The following is a 24,719-nucleotide window of genomic DNA, read 5'->3' as shown; positions in this document are numbered from 1 at the left end:
AATTAAGTTCTCGGACTGTCGATCCCGCAAGTTGGTTACCAGTCCCATGACAGATTAGTGGATGGTTATACCTTTAATGACGACTGGTCTTGGGTGAAGAAGGGTATGCTCACCTTAAATAAAAACTAGAAGTAGCTGAGGTCGAGTTGGGAAGAGCTGGTATGGCGGTCAACGCCAGAAAGCCGAAAGCAATGGTGATTGTGGGGGACGGAAAACATGGCGTAATCGCGGTCTCAGTCGAACCTTTTTGCTTCGACGAGGAACTTATCACTGCAATAGGGCCGACAGACACGGTGATATATTTTGATGTTCGCTCTACTTTCAAGAGAAAATGAGACGGTAAACGCCGACAGCAGCTCTTGACACTGTTCGATGAGGTGACACATGTCCCGTGTGCGCCGCATCAGAACTGGGGATCACAAAGAACTACCTGCTTCCGAGGATGACACATTCACTTGAGATCGAACACGTTCACCTAAACACCTTCCAAAAATTCGGATGTATCCGCGACTGGCTACGTCTACTGAAGTGCGGCCCAAGCAACTACATCGAAGCCAGTGAGGCTCAGGATCCCAAGCCTGAGTTCAACCATCCCGATGCAGCGGAAAGTGGGCGTGGAAAGCTTTGCGCCTACGCTACATCCAAGCAGTGAGGCTCAGGATCCAAACCAAGAGTTCAACCATCCCGATGCAGCGGAAAGTGGGCGTGGAAAGCTTTGCGCCTACGCATTGTCGAGCACTACGTAATGTAGTTAATGATGCTGCATTTTGTAAGGTTCTGTCGGATCTCGCCCGATGCTCGACGTGCACGTCATACTTGGGTTGCAACGCAAATCATGGAACGCCTCTGTTGTCCGGAATTCACCATCTTCGATTAGCTTAAAGCAAGTACTTCGGAGTCTTTGGTCGAGCCTGACGTAAATGCAGTTGAGGATAGCCGGGCAACTGCGATGGACGTAAGCATAGTCCCGGATGGGCGCAGACTGTGTGGAATGAGAATAAGCAGGAGTATGGTGTTGACTGTTGTTTGCTTCTATCGTCTCAGCTCCGAGTACCATCGACTGTGATGTTGATTTTTTAGCTCAACAATCGATGCTTTTCATATCAATGGACCTGCTTTCCACAGTCTGCCAAGGCTGTTGTTGGACTGGGTGTTCCTAACTTCACAATCAGTGACTTGTGTTAGTTCGCCATTCTCGGCCCTCTACGTATTTATGACACTTATGCGTGGCACATGGCTTTGGGTGTTTATTCTTGCCATTGACTTTCACACCTGACGCAATATGACGGACACTTTGTGTCTGATTTGCGAGTCTTGACTGTACTAGCGCTTACTGTGACTTGAAAAGCGATTAGTAATTTTGCCCTTTCTCCAGCTGTTGGGATTTACACGTGTATTTCCATACCACAAAATCTTATATACATTGAAGATCACTTCGCCTGAGTGAAAACAATTGATGGTACGCCTATAAATGGGATGTTCACCTCTTTATTCTAGTGTTCTCCTGTACGTCCTTCTACACCTATAGCTCGCATTCAGCTTTTTTTGTCTCTGATCATTCTCTTCAAAACTAAGCGACAGTAGTTTGAATACTTGATTCTAACGCACAGTTGGCAAACCGCAGGTAGTTTGGCAGATTAGTGAACCGGCCCAGATGAATGCTAAGTTAGCTTGACAAAATGAAATTGATCAACCAGTGAATTATTGACCAAAAGAACTCCTTACGTTTCTCGATCATCACGACGGCCGGTGAAGGTGGGGCAGGAAAATCAAAGCGCTCAATCGCGGGCAAGCTGGTGGAGTCGGGAATACGCGCGTTCGGATAGGATGCAAGTCGCCTGGCTTCGGCCCAGTACTCCGCAGCTGAATCTGGACTCAGTGATCGGTCTGGACGAGGGCGGGGCTGGACTAGGGATTCAGCTAAAAAAAGGAACGAAACAAGAAACGAATATGACAGTCAAACTCTTATAAACAGGGAGATCGTCACAGGTAATCATTTGTAGGGTGTCAGAATCGCAAATTGCAACCAACCGCATTTCATTGGAAAGAATACGTGTGGGGGCTGATTCTGCTACACGTAGCTGGGTATGGGAAAAATGAATGCAGATAAAAGATTACGAAACGGTCAGTGGAGCGTGTGATTGATGCTGTTGGACAAGTCCACAATCAGATCCAGTTAACAAAAGATACAGTTACGCAATGACAAACGTGGGCGTTGAATAGGGTACGGAGATGCGGATGGAGGAAGAATAACTCCCCACCCCCGGGAACCTGTTTTGTATAACCAACCGGAGGACGAGATTGTCAATTGAAAAAGTTCCTGAGCAGCACAGTCGATGAATAATGTATACATGCTCAACTCAGAAATGAGTGTATTTTGCCGACTTTTTGTCGTCCATTTTTCAGGTGATTTGCTCGGAGTAGGGTAGACTGATGATAGCAAACCATCACAGAATCTCGAAAATCCAATCCAAGGACAGGCCACAGCAGAAGCAGAGTGGAGCAGTTTAAAAGTGTCCGTGAGGCATTGGTAAGAGAACCGAACTGAAAGCAGGATCACATCAAAGGAAACTCTATAGCTGCACCCCGTTGAAATACGAACGAGACGTAGAGAAAACAGCATTCACAACAGGATACCTCTACCGGATCGCACTGGCTTAGAGTTCGAACTGCTTACAAGCAGTTTCATTAGAACACCGGCTAGAAGTATTTAAACCCAACAAGCACCACAATGTCCAAGGAAGCAATCCAACTAGGGTTCCTTGTTCCGTTTTACAGAAGACAATAGAATGACAACAGTGGCTCGACAATGAGCCTCGATATAACAGCACGCATGCCGTAATGACCACCATCCTCAATCAATGAGGACCAAATTACTGGATCCCACTCTCACTATGTATACCAAATTACAAGTAAGTGGTGCCGAAGAAGCTGAGTCGGAAGAAACAGTACACATCGGACAACGTGAATGAGGAAACAAACGACTCTTTGAGTACTAAATTACCACCCACCCTCCAAAAAAAAATCCCGGATTGACTTGCGAGCGAAAAATAACCACAGATGGGGAGGTTCTACCACCATCTTCACAAACCGTTGATAAGTCTAAGACTTGAATGCCTTACGCTCATATTCAGTTTATTCCGCTTGAGAGCTGTTCGCCTACAATGGCAAGTTCAGATTGTAACTTGCACTAGGTCCAACGAATTTCGTGAACAACAGCGAACTTTTCACAAAATCTCCGAGACAATCGGGAAGCATTATGCCTTATTATTAGGAGGTTGCCTGTTCGTGCTATGCCTACTTTTCACTGCATCAGGATAAGGGTTTGGGTCCTCGTAAGAAAGCTGGCCTTAAAGACATCATAACTGAGTGTTGAGGGGGCGAGATAGCTATGTGGTCAGAGGGCGACCGAAAGGTCCGTGGTTCGAACCCGACCAGTGCCTCTCAACTTCCCCTGTCTAGGCTTGGGCAACCTGGCAGTGCCCCAGCCCTCGTGCTTCCCTCGGGTGGCATGGTAGCTAGGTACCGAAAGGGCTATACAGCTGCACGATCATCTTTTTGTCTTTCTTTTCTACTGAGCGTTAAAATACCTAGCTCTCCGTGCTTGGGCCACGCTTGACTGTGATTAGCTTGAGACACAAGTTTTGCGGGTCCATGACCTAGTGATTCCAATCCACAATGTGAATTTGAGTCTGGATGATGCCTAGAAAGACCAAAATCCTAATCACGCAAACCAAAAGGTGCGCCTCTTTCTCTTTTAGTTTTCTATTGCAAATCTATGTTCTCAGTGCTCTTATTTTCATTTCTGACGAGCCAGTGGAGTTTCATAGATGCGGACATGGGGTGTCGTGTACTTGATTCTGGCTGCAACGATGAGCTCACTGCGTGACTGACACTGACCAGCACTCAAATGTAGCTGACGGCCAAAGCCACAACATCAAAGATAGGAAAGGAAAGCCGCAGTGTGAACAACTCGAGAAAACTCGATAAGACGTTGGCTAGAGTTGCACTGAGACGTAATCTATGATTAAAAAGCCGCACATGCGGGAGAAATGATGGAAAAAAACATTTAAAATCGTACGGGCAACGAAACGGACAGGTTGAGTTATAGCAACAGACGATCGCACATTGACGAACTCATTATGAAGTGCTTATAAAGATTCATTTGTTTGTTCTGAAACCAAAACTATCACAAACGTGATTACGCCGCTGTAAGTGCATACGATACCGGTCCCTACTAATTATCAACTGACGGGAGCACTTGTTGGGAATTACGCACTGCCTTCAATGCAGAACATGTGGTAGTAGGCCCTAGCCATGTAGAAAGCGAAATCCAGAATACTCACGCGACCGGAAATAAATGTGTGCAATCATAAGTGAATGAAGTGAAGTAATGTTCAAGATAAAGGCAGTGTAAATGATGGGACTATGTGAAACTTTGGGACTGAACGATGTTTTTAGTACAATAGAACATTTGGATTCTAAAAGTACCCCGGATAGTAAAAACATACAACATTGAGGAAAGAGAATCTGACCAGCAAACAGATGGTTGGACTGCATTGTTGAAGAAAGTGAACAAGGCACGGCCGATGAATTCGGCCCAATTTAAAACCACCCGAAGCAATCCTGACGGAGTTCGAATTGCAAAATGGAAGGCGCTTAAGTGATTTAAACTGCGTATTCAATAAAGCAAAAGCGCATGCAGTCATGTACACTGGAAAAACCGGGTGACGTGAACTAATGAGACTCAGCCGAGATGTCTTGTTATACTTTGTCTCTCAACTGCGGATAGGTCTCAACTTTAGACTAAAAAATTAGCATTACCGGTTAAAACACAACTGCTTTCCGGTGTTCATAGCGGTATTTTCACACTTCAGTACGGAATAATTCATCGTGGATATAGAGAGTAAAACGTGAGATGTGGAAATTCAAGCGATGAAACAATAAAATATATATCTATCCGCCACAACAATCTTCCGGAATTTGTAGAACAAGCAAGTGATCAGCAAGATGGGAGACGTCGCGCAGCCATGAATCGAAGCGCACATAGGTGTCCGATCCGCTGTCTTAAGTGGCTGTGAGCAGACCACTGAAACTGCTACCCAAGTATTACATAGGTTCAACTCAAGACAGGATTGGGCGGCCAAAATATTCCTCAATGTGGCCTGTACTTCCAGCCGCATTCCATATATCACCGACTGATGACCAGCGGACCAGAGAACGGGGCAAAGGTCATGCAGGTCAGGCGCGCACGTGCCGAAATTTTGATAAACAAACGGACACCAAAACAAAAGTGAACCGTTTGACATGCGTCAAAAACAAAATTGCAAGGAATGTTGTTTGCTTTAGCCAGAATCAGAGAGTAAAAGGTGAGATGTGGAAATTCAAGCGAGGAAACAATAAAATATATATCTATCCGCCGCAACAATCTTCCGGAATTTGTAGAACAAGTGATCAGGAAGATGGGAGACGTCGCGCAGCCATGAATCGAAGCGCACATAGGTGTCCGATCCGCTGTCTTAAGTGGCTGTGAGCAGACCACTGAAACTGCTACCCAAATAATGCATAGGTTCAACTCAAGACAGGATTGGGCGGCCAAAATATTCCTCAATGTGGCCTGTACTTCCAGCCGCATTCCATATATCACCGACTGATGACCAGCGGACCAGAGAACGGGGCAAAGGTCATGCAGGTCAGGCGCGCACGTGCCGAAATTTTGATAAACAAACGGACACCAAAACAAAAGTGAACCGTTTGACATGCGTCAAAAACAAAATTGTAAGGAATGTTGTTTGCTTTAGCCAGAATCTAGCCGTAGAGGGCTGGCGGTAGAGATGGATAAACTGTGGTAGGCCAGAAGATGGCAACTCAAAGCTAACCCATTTGACAGAAACAAAACACCAGAAATTTCAAGCGAGCAAATGTCAACGGAAAACAAGCTATACCCTTAAGTGGTTACCAAAACGTTGTCTGCTGTTACTGATGGCGCATCAAGCGTTTAAGTCTTGTCTTGCTGAACAGTACGGATACAAAACAGAAGTGTGATTTAAACAAATCACTGCCAGTGAAGCAGCAGCCTACAACATTATCACCTAATTGGTAACCGTAGATTGTGGCCTCCCGATAAAACATTCGAAAAAAAGTATTTCTTGTTTTGTTGATTACCTCCCCTAGTGTTACACCAATCATACAAAAATAAATTTAGGTAGACAAATTTGGTGTGACGCTGATTTTTTTCAAAAAAAACGCTAACTCAAAAGTCCCCAGGCCTAAAGACAGCACGTAGTTTGGTTACAACACAAATATAAGAGCTAAGAAACAAGTTATGCAACAGAGTTATTCAACAACCCTTTGTTTGTTGGCAACACCAGTGAGCTTGCTCTCAGTGCGAAAGATCACAAATGAATTGCAAATATTTATACTGGGAGCCACCTCCTGAAGGACGGACGCTTTTGGAATGTCGTCACTGGATGAAACCGCAGGGTTGTCTCTGGAGACAAGCGGGCATGAGGCCGGCATCATCGTCCTATGTAAGGAGTTGGTTGACTTAAACTGAAAGATTCGCCTGCGACATTAGGCGTACGCTTATATGTTGGCCAACCCCCGCCCGCCGACCTAATGGGAACCTACTACAGGAAAATGTATGATGGGTTACTCATAGAGAAAGATACACACAGGTGACAGACTGACGATAAGTTCAGTGTTGGCGATACACCGGTTGAAACAATACGTAAAGAGATAGTGCCGAAGTGTGAACAACAGACCACCATTGGGACTATAACCTACGGCTAGGACACAGAGTTAACGACGCGGTAACTACACATAGAAATGTATTACAAGGCCACTAAAACCTCGAATAAAGCAATGAAACTACTAGAGGTGGATCACGTTGGCCGACTTTCCAATCAGCATGTAAATGCGATTTTTTTTCAGGTTGGCCACCCAGCATGTGTGGAAGTGTGCTCTTTAGTCACATAAAGATCGTTTAGACGGTCTTCCAGTCTGTCACGACACAATCGCTTTGGTCAGCCCATACTGAGGCAGACATTCAACTAAACAGCAGGTTCACCTATAGCCCATGCAACAAACATTGCCGTTTACAAAACAAAGCGTTCATCTATGGTCTTTTCAACGCCCAGGGTGTCAGGTACCTCGTAGTAATTGTTGGTAACATGAGGAGATTTGGGGATTTTCAATCGATATTGCGTCGTTTAAATAAAGTCATTTAATGCTGAAAAGCCAAGAAGCATTGCACATATGTTTCATTTTAAATGGGAATCGACAGCAGTGCGCATCTCATGGAACTGTTTGGAGTTTCTACGTCATTAATCGAAGAGTCAGTCGACGCGTGAGCACATGATCTGAATCTCATGACTCAGCGGCGCTAAATGCGAGTTTATCACACTGGTGATCAGCCGATCACGGTCGAACGGTAATCGAAGAGTCGACGCGTGAGCACATGATCTGAATCTCATGACTCAGCGGCGCTAAATGCGAGTTTATCACACTGGTGATCAGCCGATCACGGTCGAACGGTTCAAACTGCCAGCCGGGAAATTGGGGGTGCAAAACTCCCTTTAGTTCCATGGGATACGCACTGCCGATGATTCGCTATAAGGATGAAACCGGTGTACAAAGCTTCTCGGCTTTTCAGCATGGACTGGCATCGTTTAGAGGACAAAATCTCGACTGAAAACTCGGGATAAGCCTTAATAAGAGTAATCAAGATGTTGAAACGGGGGTCGAGTGACGGGCCTTGAGGTTGTGTAGCCCACTCACCACAGACTCACGAGCCCAACATATCCCCTGGCCGTTGGCTGATTTCACCAGTTTGAATCTTCTTATTTTGCTTGATTGACTTGACAATGCCGGTCGTGCGATTTGCCATACTGATATCGTGGGGATAGCTGACTTCGTACGGACTGCTCAGCTCATAGGAATAATGTACCAAAACCGAATTCAATGTGAAATCCAGTATGACAAGTCGTCAGAACACACTGCTAATCGATTGACCAAGTTCACTTTTAGGCTCTCCGCCCAGTTACAAGATCCCATCTAACGTATGGATAGGATGAATCGATATATATCAGGGTCTCACCTGACTGCGCCCGACCGATTAATGCAAAGATCCTGCAGCGTCATTGCTTCCGAACAATCGAGCGCAGCACCATCCAGAAAAACGGCCACTGGTAAGTACGTGTCGATGTCCGAAGCCAAAGTAGGCAACGTAGATTAACGGTGTTAATGCAGGTGAGACAGTTTATACGAACTCAACTGACTGTTGGTAATTACACTTAACGGATGTTAGCTCACGCAAGTGAGAGGTTTGAGGAGCTAAATTTTGAACAGGCTTGAAATCACCCTTGCATATTCCGTTTCCATAGGCTCGCTTAGTGCATGAGAATCACGTTAGCCGGAATTGTTCACTAGCAGACTGAACTTCAAACAGAACAATAAAAGTAAAAAGAATCGGATTTGACCTCATTCGGGGACAGCGTGAGCAGTGGTTCCACCACCCCGTGAAGCAGTCGAGTACGTTACACACGGCAGTACAGAAACAAGTCATGATGGAGATCAGATAGCCCAGTTCGGAAAGTCAGCAAAAGGGATAAGCTGACACGAATTCCGCGTCAAAATTTAGAGCTGAACCAGCGCTCTATAAACAATGATTGTCCAGCGCGAGCTGACAGTCGGCGAGACATTCGAAAATCGGACGGTCCGAAACACAATAAAAAAGTATCAATGGATGGGCGCGACCGGAGAAAACCGTGAACATATGAGAATATACGATTTCCACTTTAATTTAAACGCTGGGGTTGTTCATACGAAGGAAGCCAGACTCACAAGACCAGAATGACCAGAAGGTTTTCTTTAGTGTCGTCGGTGAAATATTGCACAGCAGTACAACCACAGACGAACTAACAAATTTGAGATAACTGCTCGGTTTATGCGACTAATGATATCTGTGCTTTGGGTGCTTTCTGAAAAAACGAGGCGTGATAATGACAAGTACACCACATGCACCGCAGGATGTAGTTGAACACCACCAAGAAGCTAGTCCCAGTTCGACTGGTCACGAGAATGTTGGGAACAATGAAATTGTTTGCCAGTGGCATGGTCCTCGGTGGTATAAAAACATTTGACCAGCATTCAGGACATCCTGATAGTAAGATATAAACAGAACATTCGGATCACGTGCTAGACAGAACCATCCGAGTTAGGACAGCAACCAGACAGCAAACCTATCCTGTGACTTAATAAAATAGTTACTGTTTTGGACACCTCGTGTTCGAAACGGAAGATATATGGGACCAAGGTCAGGTCAGTCTAAGGCTAAAATAGTTGGGTTTCCGATGGCTACGGATGCAACTCTGAGTCCGCGGTAAGAATGCTACAAAGCAAAACGAAGCACAAAGACCAAAGAGAATAATGTGAGAAGTTAGGAGCTCTTCGGGAAGATAGAAAGAAAGAAAAACTACAATCCGCAGATGCAAGGTAGTAGTTGTGATGTTAGCCAACCTGGTCGGCTTCAACTAGGGAATACTTAAAAAAAACTATTATTTGTTATGATAATGTTTTAGGACCAGTTTGATATAAAATAATGGTGAAGAGGAACCGTTAGTGCCAAGTCGACTATCGATTGTCTGTAACCACCGGGTGACTTTGTCGCCCGTCAACCATGAGGTTTCTGTTGCGCTCATACCAGATCTAATCAGCGCACACTGCGTGAAACCCACTCTTTTAGGACTAGTTTGATATAAAAGAATGGTGAAGAGGAACCGTTAGTGCCAAGTCGACTATCGATTGTCTGTAACCACCGGGTGACTTTGTCGCCCGTCAACCATGAGGTTTCTGTTGCGCTCATACCAGATCTAATCAGCGCACACTGCGTGAAACCCACTCAGGGAACCAACTAACCATGCTCGGTGCCATCATACTCTATAGCATGAAAACGATTCACCCTTGCTCAACACCAAACATGAGGACTGTTATTTAAAACAGGGGATATTGGTGCTAAAAAAGCTCGTCCACATCAATCATCAGTGGAAATTCGTGCAGATGTACCATTGTGTGCAATTTGAATAATTTAGCTAAACAACTCTACAGAACTCATCATCCTCATGGGACAGGAACCGAACGTGTCCAACGGAAGTGGAAGAATTTCAAGTATTAACAGTACGACAAATTGTGAAAGACACAAAATAGAGCTTCCAGAGTACCGTTTTTTGTGCGCGCCTAAGCGCAAAAAAAACGGATCGGAGGCGCTGAACGAGCGAACGTGACCCAGATTAAGGACAAGCATCACATCAGGACTTACACTTCATAAATGGTGGAAGCAAACACGCGGGAGAAAAGTGGATATCGATCAGTATCAACCTTAGATTTTACACGTGTTGGCCGCGCATCATCCAAGTGAGGCGTCTAGATGAAGAGGCATTTTTCTCCCTAGACGGAATGCGATAATTGGTCTCACTGATTTCTACGCTTCTGCTTCAGATATCGCATGATGTATGGGGAGTTTGGAATATCCGTTTTCGATTTTGGTCAGTGTTCAGGGAGAAAGTACATTCCAATCGCTTACCAGGTTGTTTTCAAGAATTTCAGCCAAACAATCTAGGCGAATGTGCATTCCAGCAGAACTCCGATTGCAACATCCTACCCTGGATTCCTGAACTGGTGATCTTCGCGGTACTTGAATTTCCGTATATTTAATGTACGAACGTTGGGCAAACTGGCGTTGTTCAACAATTACAAAACACCCACTCCATATTTCGGTCCAAACTTGGGTAACATTCCTAAAAAAAATGTTTCCTCCAATAATTTTGATGAGACTTGTGAGAAATTGTGGAATAGGCCTCCCAAAATGATCGCCAAAACCTATACAAGGGTATCCGTTTAGTTCTGAGGAAAGACAGAAACCATCGTTTTGAACACTACTAGAGCACAGAAAAATATGAGAATGTACAACGCTTGTTGCATGCTCGCACAAGATAAAGTCTGTCAACCTAACAGATACTCTAATATAAGGTTGTCCAGATCACTGGATTCTTAAATTACGAAACTTATAAGCTAGTACGTTTCGGAACTCAATTTGCAACCGTTCCAAACTTATTGAATCCCCCCTGAAAACAGGACTTCTGTACGATCCACGAATTCAAACAGAAATCATTGACCAGCTGTAGCAACATTTAGGTGGCGGAATTAATGTAATGTGAAACTGATGAAACAATTTAGTTCAGAAGCGCGTATCAGAATAAGACAAACTCGGCGATAAAAACGTAAGACCAGACAAGTTTCTCGCCATTTTCCAATCCCCATTGGATGGGGATAAAAAACTTTCGGTTAGTCGGTGATAGATTCCATTCCAGATTTTATGAAAATATTGTTTCGATCGGCTGAGTTAAGTCGCGTCAAACCACAGCTACTGTCTTTCGATACCACATCAAAATTGCAATCACGGGATACGAAAATTGTCCAGTAGGTGAAACTGGTACACAGAAGAGGCACATGTTGAGTTCCCCAGATGATCTTTTCCCATTCGAGAAGGCAACGAAATTGGAGGCACTTTCCTGTTGACAAACAATCCTGTAAGAATGCCCCAATGAGTATTATGAGCAAACACTGCTAAATGTAGCTTGGAAAGCCACATGGCAACACAGTGCACATAAGGCACACATGAAGGCGAATATCAGCTTACACGAAAACTCTAGTCCCGATAGGCATTCCCCGCAAATATCCTAGTAAACTCATAAAAAAAACAGATAACAGTGCTAGTTGCAAGCAAAATGAACAGCACTCGGTAGAACCAGAAAATAGAAGTGAGCCAGCGGCAGGAGCTACCGTAGACCGGATAAGTGATTACACCGATGGATAAGGCACTATCCACTCGCTCATTGATCGCAAATCCCTCTTGTGATAGACATTATCCAAAGGAAGGTATCGTGGACTGCCGGAAGCAAAACGGTTTATGCAACTAAACGCAAGACTCATTTGCTACCCACTTTCGGTTGTGTGTCGCTTCCATAAAATCATATTTTTGGTTTTTTCCCATTCAAATCAAGATGAGCAAGGAAAAGTTTATAGCGGCAAAGGTAGATGCTGGTGTCTCCAAGCCCCCAAGACTCTAAGAGGAGTGCGCTTTGCGTCGGCCCTGATGGCAAGCCTGATGCTCAGACTCAGAGACTGGAATACCCAACTTGCCAGTGGATGCTATGAGTAGAAAAGTGGCTGGGGGTCTCAACAGAAAAATAGTGTTCAACATCTCTCAACAACCACTCAGATCCGGTTTCTGTTTCGTCTGGTAAAGACAGTGGACTAGTAAACCAAGTCTTGATGATATTCTTGTTTTCTGGTGAAAATGGTGATAATACACTGGAATGAAGCTTAACACTGGATTTTAGGAATTCAGTTTTAAATTAATAGTAAGATATTCAGCTGATACTTTGGAGGTTGTACTCGACATTCGAATGGAGTTTGGTTCACCTTGGTGGATCATGGGACGCGGAAAAAGGAACATAATGTCGGTCTTCCCCTATTCGGTATTCTACGGTCAATCACCGAACAAATTTAAGCATCATATGCAGTATAAATATCGAAAGGGACGTTTTTCGTGGAAGGTGAACCTCTGGTTCCACACATGTGTTTGTTAAAATAAAAGCAAATCACAAATATCACACCGCAATACGATTTTCGCCTAATATCTGGCGCATGATCAGAGCACCGTGCAGGTGCACATCAAAGGTTTCACTCGGTAAAAAAAGATGGACTATACACTCAACCAACTAGATTGAACAGTCAACTGTTGCACGTGTGACCTTATTTCCACACGTCCTCTGGAACATTACCGAGCACTAGGCGCCGCCGTAGCTGACACCTCCCATGTAGGCACAGGCCGTCTACTAGCATCTAATCAGCTAATCTGCCGACAAAGCGTTCCAATCAATGTACCAATGCCACGCTTGTTAAGGCAAAAAAATGTTGATTGAACGGAATCTTTACTGAAAATCACCAAATCTCTTCACACCACCAACAGTTGTTGTTCAGAGGAAGAAAACTTTCACAAGACGAGCAAACATCCTTCTGAGAAGTTGTCACTGAAGGAGCCAGTCACTAAGTGACCACGTGACGTAGTTTCTGTGATTGATGGGTGGAAGGAGCTATGTCCAGTCTAAGTGTGGGCTAATCACACTGCTGATCAACCGCCGGGATCTGAACGGCCGAGCGGTCAACAACTGATCGGGAGGTCGCGGGCTCGAAACTCTCTGTGTTTCGTGAGATGTGCACTACTGACGATTCCCAATAAGAATGAAACAGTCGTACAGTGGTTCTTGGCTTTTCAGTATCGATTGGTCTCATAAGGTTGCTCAAAATCCTTCAAAGTCCACGACCGGTTTCACCATTCTTGGGGCTCATCACGTAGGCGCAGTCCCCAAGTTTCCGCCAACATTATGTTCTACTTGAAACCAAATTGCATGAAATTAGCGAAGTACACTCATTTGCAAACTAATTTGTCTTTGCGAGAGATTCACCTAAAACCCAAATAAATCCCTCGTTTGTGATGTTTCCGGGCGACTGAATGTGCTGCACCAGGCCGCCTCATGTTTCAGTCACTACGATATTCGAGATACCGCGATACATGTATATTCGTAATGCACTACTCATAAGTTTGCTGAAAATTCTTCACTTATTCAAGGTCCTGTTTACCGACATCAGAGTACTCCATTGCGAATGGCGAAAAAAACAAGCTTTCTAAAGCCCACTCCTGGAAGTTGCCAGATATTGTGTGACTAGAGATGTGCATGGCGAGCTGCTCATCATAACGTCTACCACTGAGTCGCAAATTAATTAAAGGAGGCTGTCGCTGCTTGCACAATATAGCAATAAGAATTTAGCCGACCCACACGACTAACATGCGGCTAGGGGTCCGCGATGCCCAATCAAATGGCTGGATGTAACCTACGTTGATCATAGAAGACAGTTGAACGGACCTAGCAAACGCACACGACTAACATGAGGCCAGGGGTAGGCGATGCTTAGTCAACTGGTACACCAAAAATTCAGAACGGAGATTAATTAAAACGAATTCTAATAGAAGTAAAGCAGATTATGATAGCTTCTGGTTTGACCATAAACACAGCAAAAAATATCCATTCAACACAAAAAGGGTTTGGAGAAAAGTACATCTACCGGCTGGGGAGCGGCGCTGCAGTACGTGATTATTCATGGAGCTGGGTCATTTCCCTGTCTCTCGAAATGGAGTCAAGAAAAAATCTCGGATTCAGTGTGCGAAAAACTCTCACCTAGGAGACATTTTTTGGAGACTTGAGTAGAACTTCTTTTGCATAATATCAGCAATGTGACCTTGGGAATAATTAGGCGTAGGACGGGAGTTAACATCCCAGTGACAACTACCTTTGGAATGGTATCCGGATGATCATGAAAGATACCGTGTGTTGTGATCGGTGAACGATACAGGGTCTAACTTAAGAAAATGCTTGTCTCCAGAAAGTTAGATACTTAGAAAGCGAAAACAAAACAGACGCGAAACCACAAGTGAGATTAGCATACCAAGCCATCGAATAAGTCAACAACTTTGTTTCTGAGCGGTAGCCGAAATTTACGGCTAAAGATCACAATACACCAGTAGTATGCTTCATCGCGGTCCGCTTTCACCATCTCTTCTATTAGGGGTCTTTATCCCGAAATTATCCATTTTTTCCGAATTTCTACGACATCTACATAACCCATAGTAAATTGTTTTGTAAATTTTTATGTCAATTTCCTAAAAAGCCAGCTCACGATCGAACAATCAAGCAACCAGGCAACCAGCCGATGACTGTTCAGGCATTTTATAGAAGCACAGTCGGTTATGATAGGTGCACATCGAACATCGACCAGACGGCCTGGATTAATGTCAAAAATGCCCTTCAAATATCGCGAGCCATATTGTAAGTTTTGTCGCCGTACTCGCCGGTTAGCAATAGAGCAGTTGTGGTCCTTGTAGGCAAGTCCTTTTCCGACATTGAGGCATTGGAGCGGGGACAGTAGTTGTTAGGTGAAACACAAGGAATGAAGGAGTTAGTATCAGGTAACCATTCCAAACCCAATATTCATTTATTTTAAGTTGGTAGACACCACCTTTCTTAGACGTCGTACTGGCGCTCAAAAACTCAACTGCACACACTCTAAAGCGTTACTCACATAAAAACACTGAGTGTCCGGTATTCTGTAACTAGCTATTGGGATAAAATTGCATTAGGCTAATGGGTTTATGAGGGGATTAAACATGAAGAAACCCAAGGCCAACCAAGCAGAACACGACCATTTTCAGAAACTTACCAAGCATTGTCATTCCTTTGTCAGACGAGGGGAATTGTCACCACAAAGGGTAGCCGGCCGCGGGTGTGGTGGAGACGAGTGAGGATGGGAAAGAACGGGAACAAATCAGCTAATTAAATTGCGTTCAATAAAGTGTGCACCGACTCGCAGAGACAGAAAAAGCCTGAGGCTAAATCCAAAATGGGTCCTAGTGGGTTTAATTCTCCCTGGATGAGCATGTAACGAACAGTAGGAAAACTGTTACATTTGAACGTAGCTATGCCGTCGAAAAGGATTATTTTCCGGAAAGCACTTTGACAGTCTCGAAGTTACACCGCGCGCGATCTTCGATAAGCAGCAACAATCCGGAAATGCAGCTCATCAGTCAACACTTACTTGGACCCATTTACAAACTCCACAAGAAAACATTCGACGACTTTCGATATATGCTGTCCGGTTCTGTGTGCTATCGAATTTCACGAATCTTACTGTACTTTTCGGGTGCCACTGAATTCGCCACTTCTCTATCATAACCCATGATCCTCAGTTGAACGACAACAGTCCCTATAACATGTACATGGTAAAAATCGCTTAGCTAAAGCACCCTTTAGGTGCCTAGCTGCCGTGCCACACGAGGGAGGCACGAGGGCTAGGATACTGCCCGGTCGCCGAAGCCTAGACAGGGGAAGTCGAGAGGCAGAGGTCGGGTTCGAACCACGGACCTTCCGCTCAGTAAATTCGCGCTCTAACCATTTAATCCATCTCGCCCACATGGTTAAACGAAGTGTTCTTTGATTAGTTTTATAGCCAGAAAGCTATTGTGTTACCTTTAGAATCTTATCAGATAGCGAACGCCATGACAGCTTCATTTTACCTGAAGCCATACTACCTATTCCACAATCATAAAGCTCGACATAGTCCCAAAGAGATTGTGGCAAAATGATAACCAACCCTTAATGAAGCATGTGTTATTTGGCAACAAAAAGCAATACGGAAAGATTCAGGACGGGGTAGGCCAAATCAAACTAGTGTTTAGTTGTTGCAAAGACAAAAATTCTCGCAGCTGTAACACCTTTCCGGTGTCCATTTGCCATGCTATCCGAAGGAGGCACGGGGGCTGGGATACTGCCAGGTTGCCCAAGCCTATACAGGAAAAGTCGATAGGCAGGGATCGGGTTCGAACCACAGACCTTCCGGTCAGTAAATTCACGCTCTAACAACTTGAGTCCCCTTGCAACGGGTCGCTCCCGACGAAGGATTTCCACTTTCCCTACTGAGAATGATAAATTCTATTGGTATCATGGGTTAGAATATTATTGATGATAGTAATTTAGTGGAGAATAGCTAGCTCGGGTGCGCTGCTTGGCTGTTGGTCTATTCGCCAAGCTTGGCAGTTGGACTGAAAATGTTTCATCACCAATCGAGGTGACATTGTCAGCAATCAGCAATCCAGCCACACAAGCCCGCACTGACGATTAGCGATGGAACGTTTGCAATCCAACTGCCAAGCTCGGCGAACAGACCAACAATCAGTCATTGATGTTTTCAATAAACTGTCAATGTTCGTTACAATGCCCGTTACAACCAAGCTACTGCCCGATGGGGTAACACTCAAAACAGTGCAAATAACGATTAGCGAACGCTTGCAATCCAACTGCCAAGCTCGGCGAACAGACCAACAATCAGTCATTGATGTTTTCAATAAACTGTCAATGTTCGTTACAATGCCCGTTACAACCAAGCTACTGCCCGATGGGGTAACACTCAAAACAGTGCAAATAGCCGCGGGCCGTGAAAAATCAAGGGGAATGTGCGGCGACATTTAACAGCAGCAACGTTGTAGCATGTGAATCCAGAAGTTCACCGGTGAGCTGTTGTATTCACTTGCCAATCATGGAATCGCACCGAAGTTGACGAGGTATTCATCACTCACAATCAAAGTAATCGATCACCATCACCACTATACGTATGCAACGTACGCAGATCGTCAACTATGGGTCAGAGTTAGAATTGACACAAGGTCGAGAAGAGGGAGAGCTAGTCCTTCTGTCAATGTTGTCGTTCTGTGAAAGACCCAAATTTAGGTCTGCCACACTTTGGTTTGTTTCATCTAACGGAGTAGAAAGCCATGCAAACCCTAGCTGGAGATGCTGGCAAATGCGAGGCAGTCAGAAAGTTGTCAGTTAACATTCGGAAAAAAAGTATATAAACAATCCTGGTGTAACTGCATGGAACGTAAGGCAAGTGCATCATGTCTTGTCTACAAAACAACCACCATAGTGGGACATATACCGATAATAAGGTGGCAACGAACGGTACACCGCCCTTTATTATTATGACCGACGTACGGCAGCAAAGCGTCAGTGTTGAACAAGGATGTCATGCTGTCGATGATGATGATGATGATGATGATGACTGAGGAGAACGTAGAAACCACCCTCGCTTGCAGATGCCTTTGGAAAAATACTTTCCCAACGAAAAGTCACATTTTCACTACCATGATTTACCATGGAAACTAACTGATAAATAACACCCGTCTTCAATAAAACTACCAGGTAGTCTTCATATCACTTTTCCTAAAGAAAACGCATAACTCCAGTGCGCAAACGACAAAAGCTGTCACTTTATTGCCAAAAGGCCCAGCTTACTCCCGTCTGACCGTTTCAATGAAAGGCTTATTTGCAGTTTACGTGCTAAATCTTATGCTGAGTATGACGCAGGGTTATACCGAAACCGTGAAAGCCAGTGGAAAGCCAACTCACCCATTGGCAGCAATAAATGAAGGTGCAGGCACAGTGCTCTTGATAATATCTCCTGTGATCCCAAGCTTACTTTGGACTAATTTTTCAACCACAAACTTATCCGCCCCTAAGCTTAAAAACATAGTAGCCCACTTACGTCGAATGCCAGATAAAAGTGGAAGTCTGCGCGTAAGGTGTGGGCCTTTTCTTCCCTTCACAAGGAGTCGATGGCACCATACGCAGCGGCATTTGACCAGATCTCAGAGCCGCTGAGCATACAATGTACAGCATCAAGGGGGACACTAAGTGTAGTAGGTGTATGTGACCGAACACCTAGTCGGAAGACGGATTAAACCCACTGTGCTATAAAGAACACAAACTGAGGAACGCTTGTGTTTCCGGGATCTCCTCATCAGACCAGTACATAGTTAGAATGAGCAGTTCATATCAGTCACGTGGTTAAACTATACGGGGATCATGATAGAACAACTGTATTTTAAGACATCTCACCTTACTCAGCAGAAGCTTGTTTCAAGGTCTTATGAATGAGGGGATCTGGTAGCAAACGACCGAAGTAAAAGCTCGTACGAATCGCTGTTGATAGTATGGCGCCGGGTCACACAGCCGTATTGCGACTGCTTCGGCTGTTGCCAAGCCTGCCAGCACCTCATGGTAGACTCGTTGGCGGAGTCAAATTTCGATAGGATGACAACCCTTAGGCTGATCACATCATCAAAACAACTGAGTCACCTCACGTAATCTACACAGGGCCCGATGAGTTGTCGATATTGATCACAAAGGCGCTGCTGGTGAACGGTTGGAACAGTCACAATACGGCTATGACACTATGTTGTTAAAAGCACTCCGTGACGAAATGCGGATTCGTAATGAAGATTTCATCCTGTGGGTGAAGCCAATACATGATGCAGAGCCTAGAAGCATAGGGCAACTGTTTCATCCCCATTGGGAATCATCAATTGTTCGCAGGAGTCTCGGACCGGCCACCTCTTGGCTAGTGGTTGGAACACGTAGTTTGAACCGTCCAGCCATGAACGGCTGATCGGCGATGTGATGACTGAATGTGAAACTGAATATGGCGTCGCTCATTCTTCAGTAAAGAAATCCACATCACGTGGTCGAAACTTCGTATAGTGAGATGTGAGATGCGCATTGTTGGTGATTCCAAACAACGATGGAACAGGTGTTCGATGCTACCCGACTTTTCAGCATAGATAGCTATCAACAATTTGAATTTTTCTTAGTCATGTGGCACATCCACTCACTTAGCAGCCGCCTAGACAAACACGCTCCCGAAAACATTAATTTTCGTCTACTTTGCGCCCCGAATAAACTATCTCGCGTTCCAATTCCCGTTGGCGATCAAAAGTGTGGACATGTACGAGAAGGATGAACCTAATAATCTGGTCAACGTTTGTGACAGAGTTTAAAAACACAACTATTTGCATTACACTAGCGTAGAAATTTGTCGAGACAATAAATCTGTCCATAGGCCGGATCCACGAGAATGGATGTAATAACAAAGATCTTACAATCTATATAGACTTAATACTCATAATGCTGCTGGAAATCTGGTTACGGACGATATCCTCTCAATTCCATATGGTCGTAGATTCGTTTTCCTGATGAGGATTGATAGCGCAATCTTGGGGATGATGTAAACAAACAGACGACACACGGAAACTCTGTGATTCGACCAAGTGGCACCAATAGATTTCATACCAGCTGTTTGATTGACGGGTTTTAAAAAGAAGACCCGTGTGACACGACTAGATGTGCCCTTTTCTGAGCGCTCCAATCACATTGTCATACCAGCTTTTGATTGACGGGTTTTAAAAAGAAGACCCGTTTGACACGACTAGATATGCCCTTTTCTGAGCGCTCCAATCACATTGTTATATTTTTTTCGAATTTGTAAATGTTCGTCGTCCAATTGTGACCAGTTGGAAAGCGAGAGTAAAAGGAAGATGTGACGACAACGTATTGCTGGTGTGTTGCTAAGCTTTTCCACGACATATTTGCCAAAATCACCCAGTCAAATCTAAGCGCATGGTCTAGTAATTACCAAATCCCTTATGGCCAATTTGAGTAAAACAATGATCACATGATTGAACAAGTAGACAAGTGACTCGAACTAAGTTTTACACCTAAAACCATATATGCTCACCAGACTGGAACGACGAAGATATGCATGAGCGACACCAAAAGGTGTTAACTTACCTCGTTTACCACGAACGTTGGGAGTGGACCGCGAGGAAAACCGATCTGGAAAATGACAGTGGAACGGAGTACCAAATAATTACACTGTTAAGGCCCTGTACGAAAACGCGTCGTCGTTGTATTATTTAGTCGGCTGCAAAAATTTAACCACATCTGGGAATTCTGCTTTTAGAGGTAGGTAGTTGTAGGGGCCTAGTCCGTTTGAATTGAAATATGCAGATAGAAGAAATTTGAATTTGGCCTCCAGGTCGAGTCCGGGGAACCATCAAAAATGAAAAATGAAGCGGTGCGACCAGTAAGATCGAGATTACATGAAGATGAGCAACAAAGCCAATACAGAGGGTATAGAGGAGTTGCTATTCGATATCCTGAACAGCTAGGAGGCACTGACCAATAAGGACACCACTGTCTACTTCACATTTGGATTGTTTTAGATAGATTTCACTCGCCACAAGATACTGAATGCAAGAGAGCGAATGCGGTGAAGAGAATCGACTGTCTTTTCCACCAATAAGAGGAAGTTCGAGGCTGATGTGGGAGTCATCGGCTAGTATCAGAGAAGCATTTTACTACCAAGAACTCAGAGCCCCACATCCATGAAAATGGAGACTTTACACGAGTTTGTAAGACTAAGGGCTATGTAAACAAAAGCGACACTAGCAACAAAACATATTTGTAAAATGCATAAGTCAACGACCGATTCTCAACGAGGCGACCGAAAGAGTCAAGCATCGTAATTACGACTCGCGAGTGTATGGAAAGCCTCCTCCGGTTAACTGATTTGACAAATAATTCTGATTCCCATCCGAATCCATCGGGTTTAGGACTTAGTCATTCGTACTAACCAACAAAGAAGATCACAATCCAATCAAAGCTCAATTCAATCGAATTCATTAGCATTGCATTAGGTGCGGATATGCTAGAGAAGCATCTTCAATATCCGTGACAGACTTAACCTGATGGTTGGCAGCGATCTCGCCGACCACCTTACCGGCCTCCTCAAAATTCAAACAACCTGCCTGCTCACTTTGAATGAAGATGCTTTCGGGAAACGGTTAACCTGATGGTTCGCAGTGGTCTCGCCGACCACCTTACCTGCCTCCTCAAAACTCAAACAACCTGCCTGATCACTTTGAATGAAGATGCTTTCGGGAAACCTCACATTGTTTACCAAAGTTTTCTAAAACGAAGAATGTGGCCATGGTGATGGGGTCGATTTCATTTTTACAAAGATTTTCAGACCCTTTACAATGATCTGTAGAAAAGTTAAACTAGTGAATTCATAGGATACTGCATGCAATTCCATCGCACTTTTGCCGAACTATAGCCTTAGTTGATATTCCACCCTTCAATCGTCGTTTTGTGCTTAGGAACAGTTGAGCTCAGCTCATCCAACATGCCCTGTGTGGGCAAACAGGGCTCACTAAAACCTAGCAAAACGCTGCAGTTATTCACTCGACAACGGAGTCCAAATGATGTGTAATCAGGGATTACCGCAAAAAACTTTCCATGCGAAACACCGGTTAAAATAATCAGGTACCGAGGTGTGGAACGTCCAGACCTCATGGATTTTGCAGATATACGTCCCGACTACGTACAGAGAGAAAACTCTCAAGTTGCGTTTGGGTAGGCTGGCTAAGTGGATCACAATAGCCAGGCCAGTGCAGGAAACATGATATGCTAAAACGGCAACCGAGTCGGTGAAACTGAACCAATGTGTTGAATCGTGATCTGGGCCACATAGGTAGGTGTGGGTGATCACTTATAGTCAGCACTGTGCTTTGATCGTACCGTCGTGTACGCGTCATTCGTTGTTGATTTAAGTCTAATCGGAACGAAAGCCCGTGTATTTGGACAGGCAAAGAAAAGGCGTACACTTGAGAGGTGCACAACGGTTCGGATTTCACGCCAGAGTTCGAACGGCACCTGCAGTTGACCCCAATTCACTTTGAGATTACCAACGAAGTAACTTACGGTCTTGTTAGGTCATTTTGAAAATTCTATCGGGATACCTTATAAAAAATCACAGGACGTACAGTCACCATAAAAGTATAGAGGTCATCTCAAATGGTTAAGCTTCTTTCCGTCCCTCAGCTCGGGGAGAATGGCATCACTATTCGATCTTGCGCTGGTTCATCTTGGCACACTTTTTTCAAAGCATTCTAAATAATGGCAGCTTAGCACTCCCATCCTAGAATGTGCATTTGCCTAAGCCAAATGTGAGATATGAAAAACTCCTCATTACAGGGGTCACGAATGACTTTTCGCCATAGGAACCCAGTATGAGCGCATGTTGACCTATCTATCACAGGGAGCACCATTTTGTATTGCACTGTTTCTAAAAGAATTTTCCAGAGTATAACCCGGAATACAGCAGTACTAAGATGAAATCAATGGTTCCAAAGAACTTTTGTACTACGACCGCTTTGCAATAGTTCGGATAATTCGGATAATTCATTAGGACACAATCCCCGGCACGGTTAACGGGAATCGTTTCTGTCCGATGTCCTAACCCATTTACGACACACTGAACAGGCTTATTTTACCAGCTACTCCACTTCTTTGTGAGTGACCGCTGTGTGCTGTAATACTATCCTAAACGTATTGATTACTTCGTCATCTAGACTGGCCGGAGTCAAAGACAGGAAAGAACGAAGAGCTAACGTGCTCAACAAAACCCTGTGCGTAACATTAGAAGGGCCCCGTCACTCTGAATAATTTAATGCAGTTGTTTTTCACTGTACTACTGCGTCACTCAAATCGAGTCCAATAAGTTATAGCAATCGTTCAGCTGTAACATCCTTTCGGTGCCTAGCTGCGACGTCAGATGATGGAAGCACGAGGGCTGAGATACTGTCAGGTTGCCGAAGCTTAGACAGGACTAGTCGATATGTCATGGTATAGCTGAAAACATGGACCTTCCGGCATCAAGTTCGCGCTTTAATCACCGAGTTACCTCGAGCTGATATTGTAAATGGGCTGGTGTTGGAACCCGCTTGGCCTCAAAGTTCGAGGCAACATCGGTTATCAGAGGATTGCTGAAGTTTGGTGTGGTTAATTATAAAACTCCACAACTTCACTGACATTCCACGCAAATAAAACTTCCCGTATTGAAGAAAACTCGAAGCCGGTGATACGGCAAAAGATATGCACTGAAAACGTAATAATTCCTGGACAACCTTGAATCAGACAATCAGATTTATTGGACCAGATCAGCGGCTTATCTTTGAGTTCCACGGAGAGCCAACATTTTAGCAGATAACCGAAAGCTTCATGCGCATGTAGTGTCAGCATATGGTTTTCAATTTCACTGAACGATTCTACACTTTCGAAAAGTTCCAGTGAAGCCCTCAAGTGTTCATCGTCCAGTCAAGAGATGTCATGAATGAAATTTGACGTAGGCTCAATATAAAACTATAAAAAATTAGAGGTGATAATTGCCTTTTAACAGAGAACGTGGATTAATCAGCCCTGAATTGATTGAATGATCTTTTCTAAACAGGTAGTGTTGTCGAAAATCCAACCTCAGATAAGCTCCTGTGACTTGGGTAATATCAGGAAGGTCAGATTCCTGTAATCAACTTCTGAACGCCCGGAACCTACTGCTCCACCAAAAGCTCAACTGGAAAGCCGGCAAGCATCCAGGCCAGTCAATCATTCGATCAATTCAGTAAAACCTGATGAGTGTTCTCTGCGCCACAGAAGCACGACCGAATGTGATCAGCGTTCAGGCTTTTCATAGAGGCACGATCGATGTTGATGGGTGATCACTAACGCCTATCAGACAGCCTGGATCAATGTCAGAAAGTCCCCTTTAAATAGCGTGGGACCGTTGTAACTTTTGCACTCGCTCTCGCTCTCTCACTCACTCGCTTGTTCGGAATACAACTGTTGTGTTCCCTTCTGTGAGTCTTTTCTCTCCGACACTAGGCACTGGAGCGGGTCAGCAGCAGATACCTCAGATTGACGAACCAGCAGATATAACAGGTAAAAAGCGCAAAACGGCGAGCCTGTGTATAGCTGGACATCTGCACACGAGTGACGAAAATTAGCGGAACAAATCGAGTATCGGAGGATGATTCCCAATATCTAATTAGTTATCGGATATCCAACAGAGAGAACTCAAAGTAACTCAGGCATTCCAGCCCCCCAGGGTCCCGACCCTAGGTTGAGAAAGATAAGCATTAGGGGCGAGCAGTTGGGCTCGCTGAGAGGATACTCGTAGGCCGGAGGTTGCTGTTTTTTGGTAAGATATTTGCGCGACGATCCCATTCGTCCTCTAGTCAACCCTCAGACATCCTGGCAAAATCTCCTCTATCACGCAGAATGAATCATATCAACAAAGTGTTTGTCACACCATAATGGCGGCCAATTGATATCACACCTAGCCAAGTATTTCGTTGCATACAGCGAGACGGACAA

At 44.5% G+C, this 24,719-nt stretch overlaps 3 protein-coding genes across 3 annotated transcripts in view; 1 reads left to right on the top strand and 2 right to left on the bottom strand.

Moving 5' to 3' along the window:
- T265_12597 (hypothetical protein) overlaps positions 1-1,920 on the bottom strand; it is a gene marked incomplete at both ends in the record, with an annotated part of 28,385 nt that extends 26,465 nt beyond the window's left edge. Inside the window, one exon of the mRNA XM_009164518.1 lies at positions 1,726-1,920. Within this exon, the coding sequence (XP_009162782.1) occupies positions 1,726-1,918 (193 nt within the window). The remainder of the gene's footprint in view (positions 1-1,725) is intronic.
- Positions 1,921-16,799: 14,879 nt separating this feature from the next.
- T265_00658 (hypothetical protein) lies at positions 16,800-23,201 on the top strand (the record flags this gene model as incomplete). The annotated part of the gene is made up of 2 exons (XM_009164486.1): positions 16,800-17,109; positions 23,026-23,201. The coding sequence occupies 2 exons, from the start codon at positions 16,800-16,802 to the stop codon at positions 23,199-23,201; spliced, it is 486 nt and encodes a 161-aa protein (XP_009162750.1).
- Positions 20,300-24,719, bottom strand: part of T265_12596 (hypothetical protein) — a gene marked incomplete at both ends in the record, with an annotated part of 39,111 nt that continues 34,691 nt past the window's right edge. The window contains one exon of the mRNA XM_009164517.1: positions 20,300-20,342. Within this exon, the coding sequence (XP_009162781.1) occupies positions 20,302-20,342 (41 nt within the window). The remainder of the gene's footprint in view (positions 20,343-24,719) is intronic.

The sequence above is a fragment of the Opisthorchis viverrini genome (assembly GCF_000715545.1).
Source record: "Opisthorchis viverrini unplaced genomic scaffold opera_v5_6, whole genome shotgun sequence".
Classification (NCBI taxonomy): domain Eukaryota; kingdom Metazoa; phylum Platyhelminthes; class Trematoda; order Opisthorchiida; family Opisthorchiidae; genus Opisthorchis; species Opisthorchis viverrini.
Note: the sequence above shows the minus strand (reverse complement) of the source record. Positions and strands in the feature narration are given on the sequence as shown.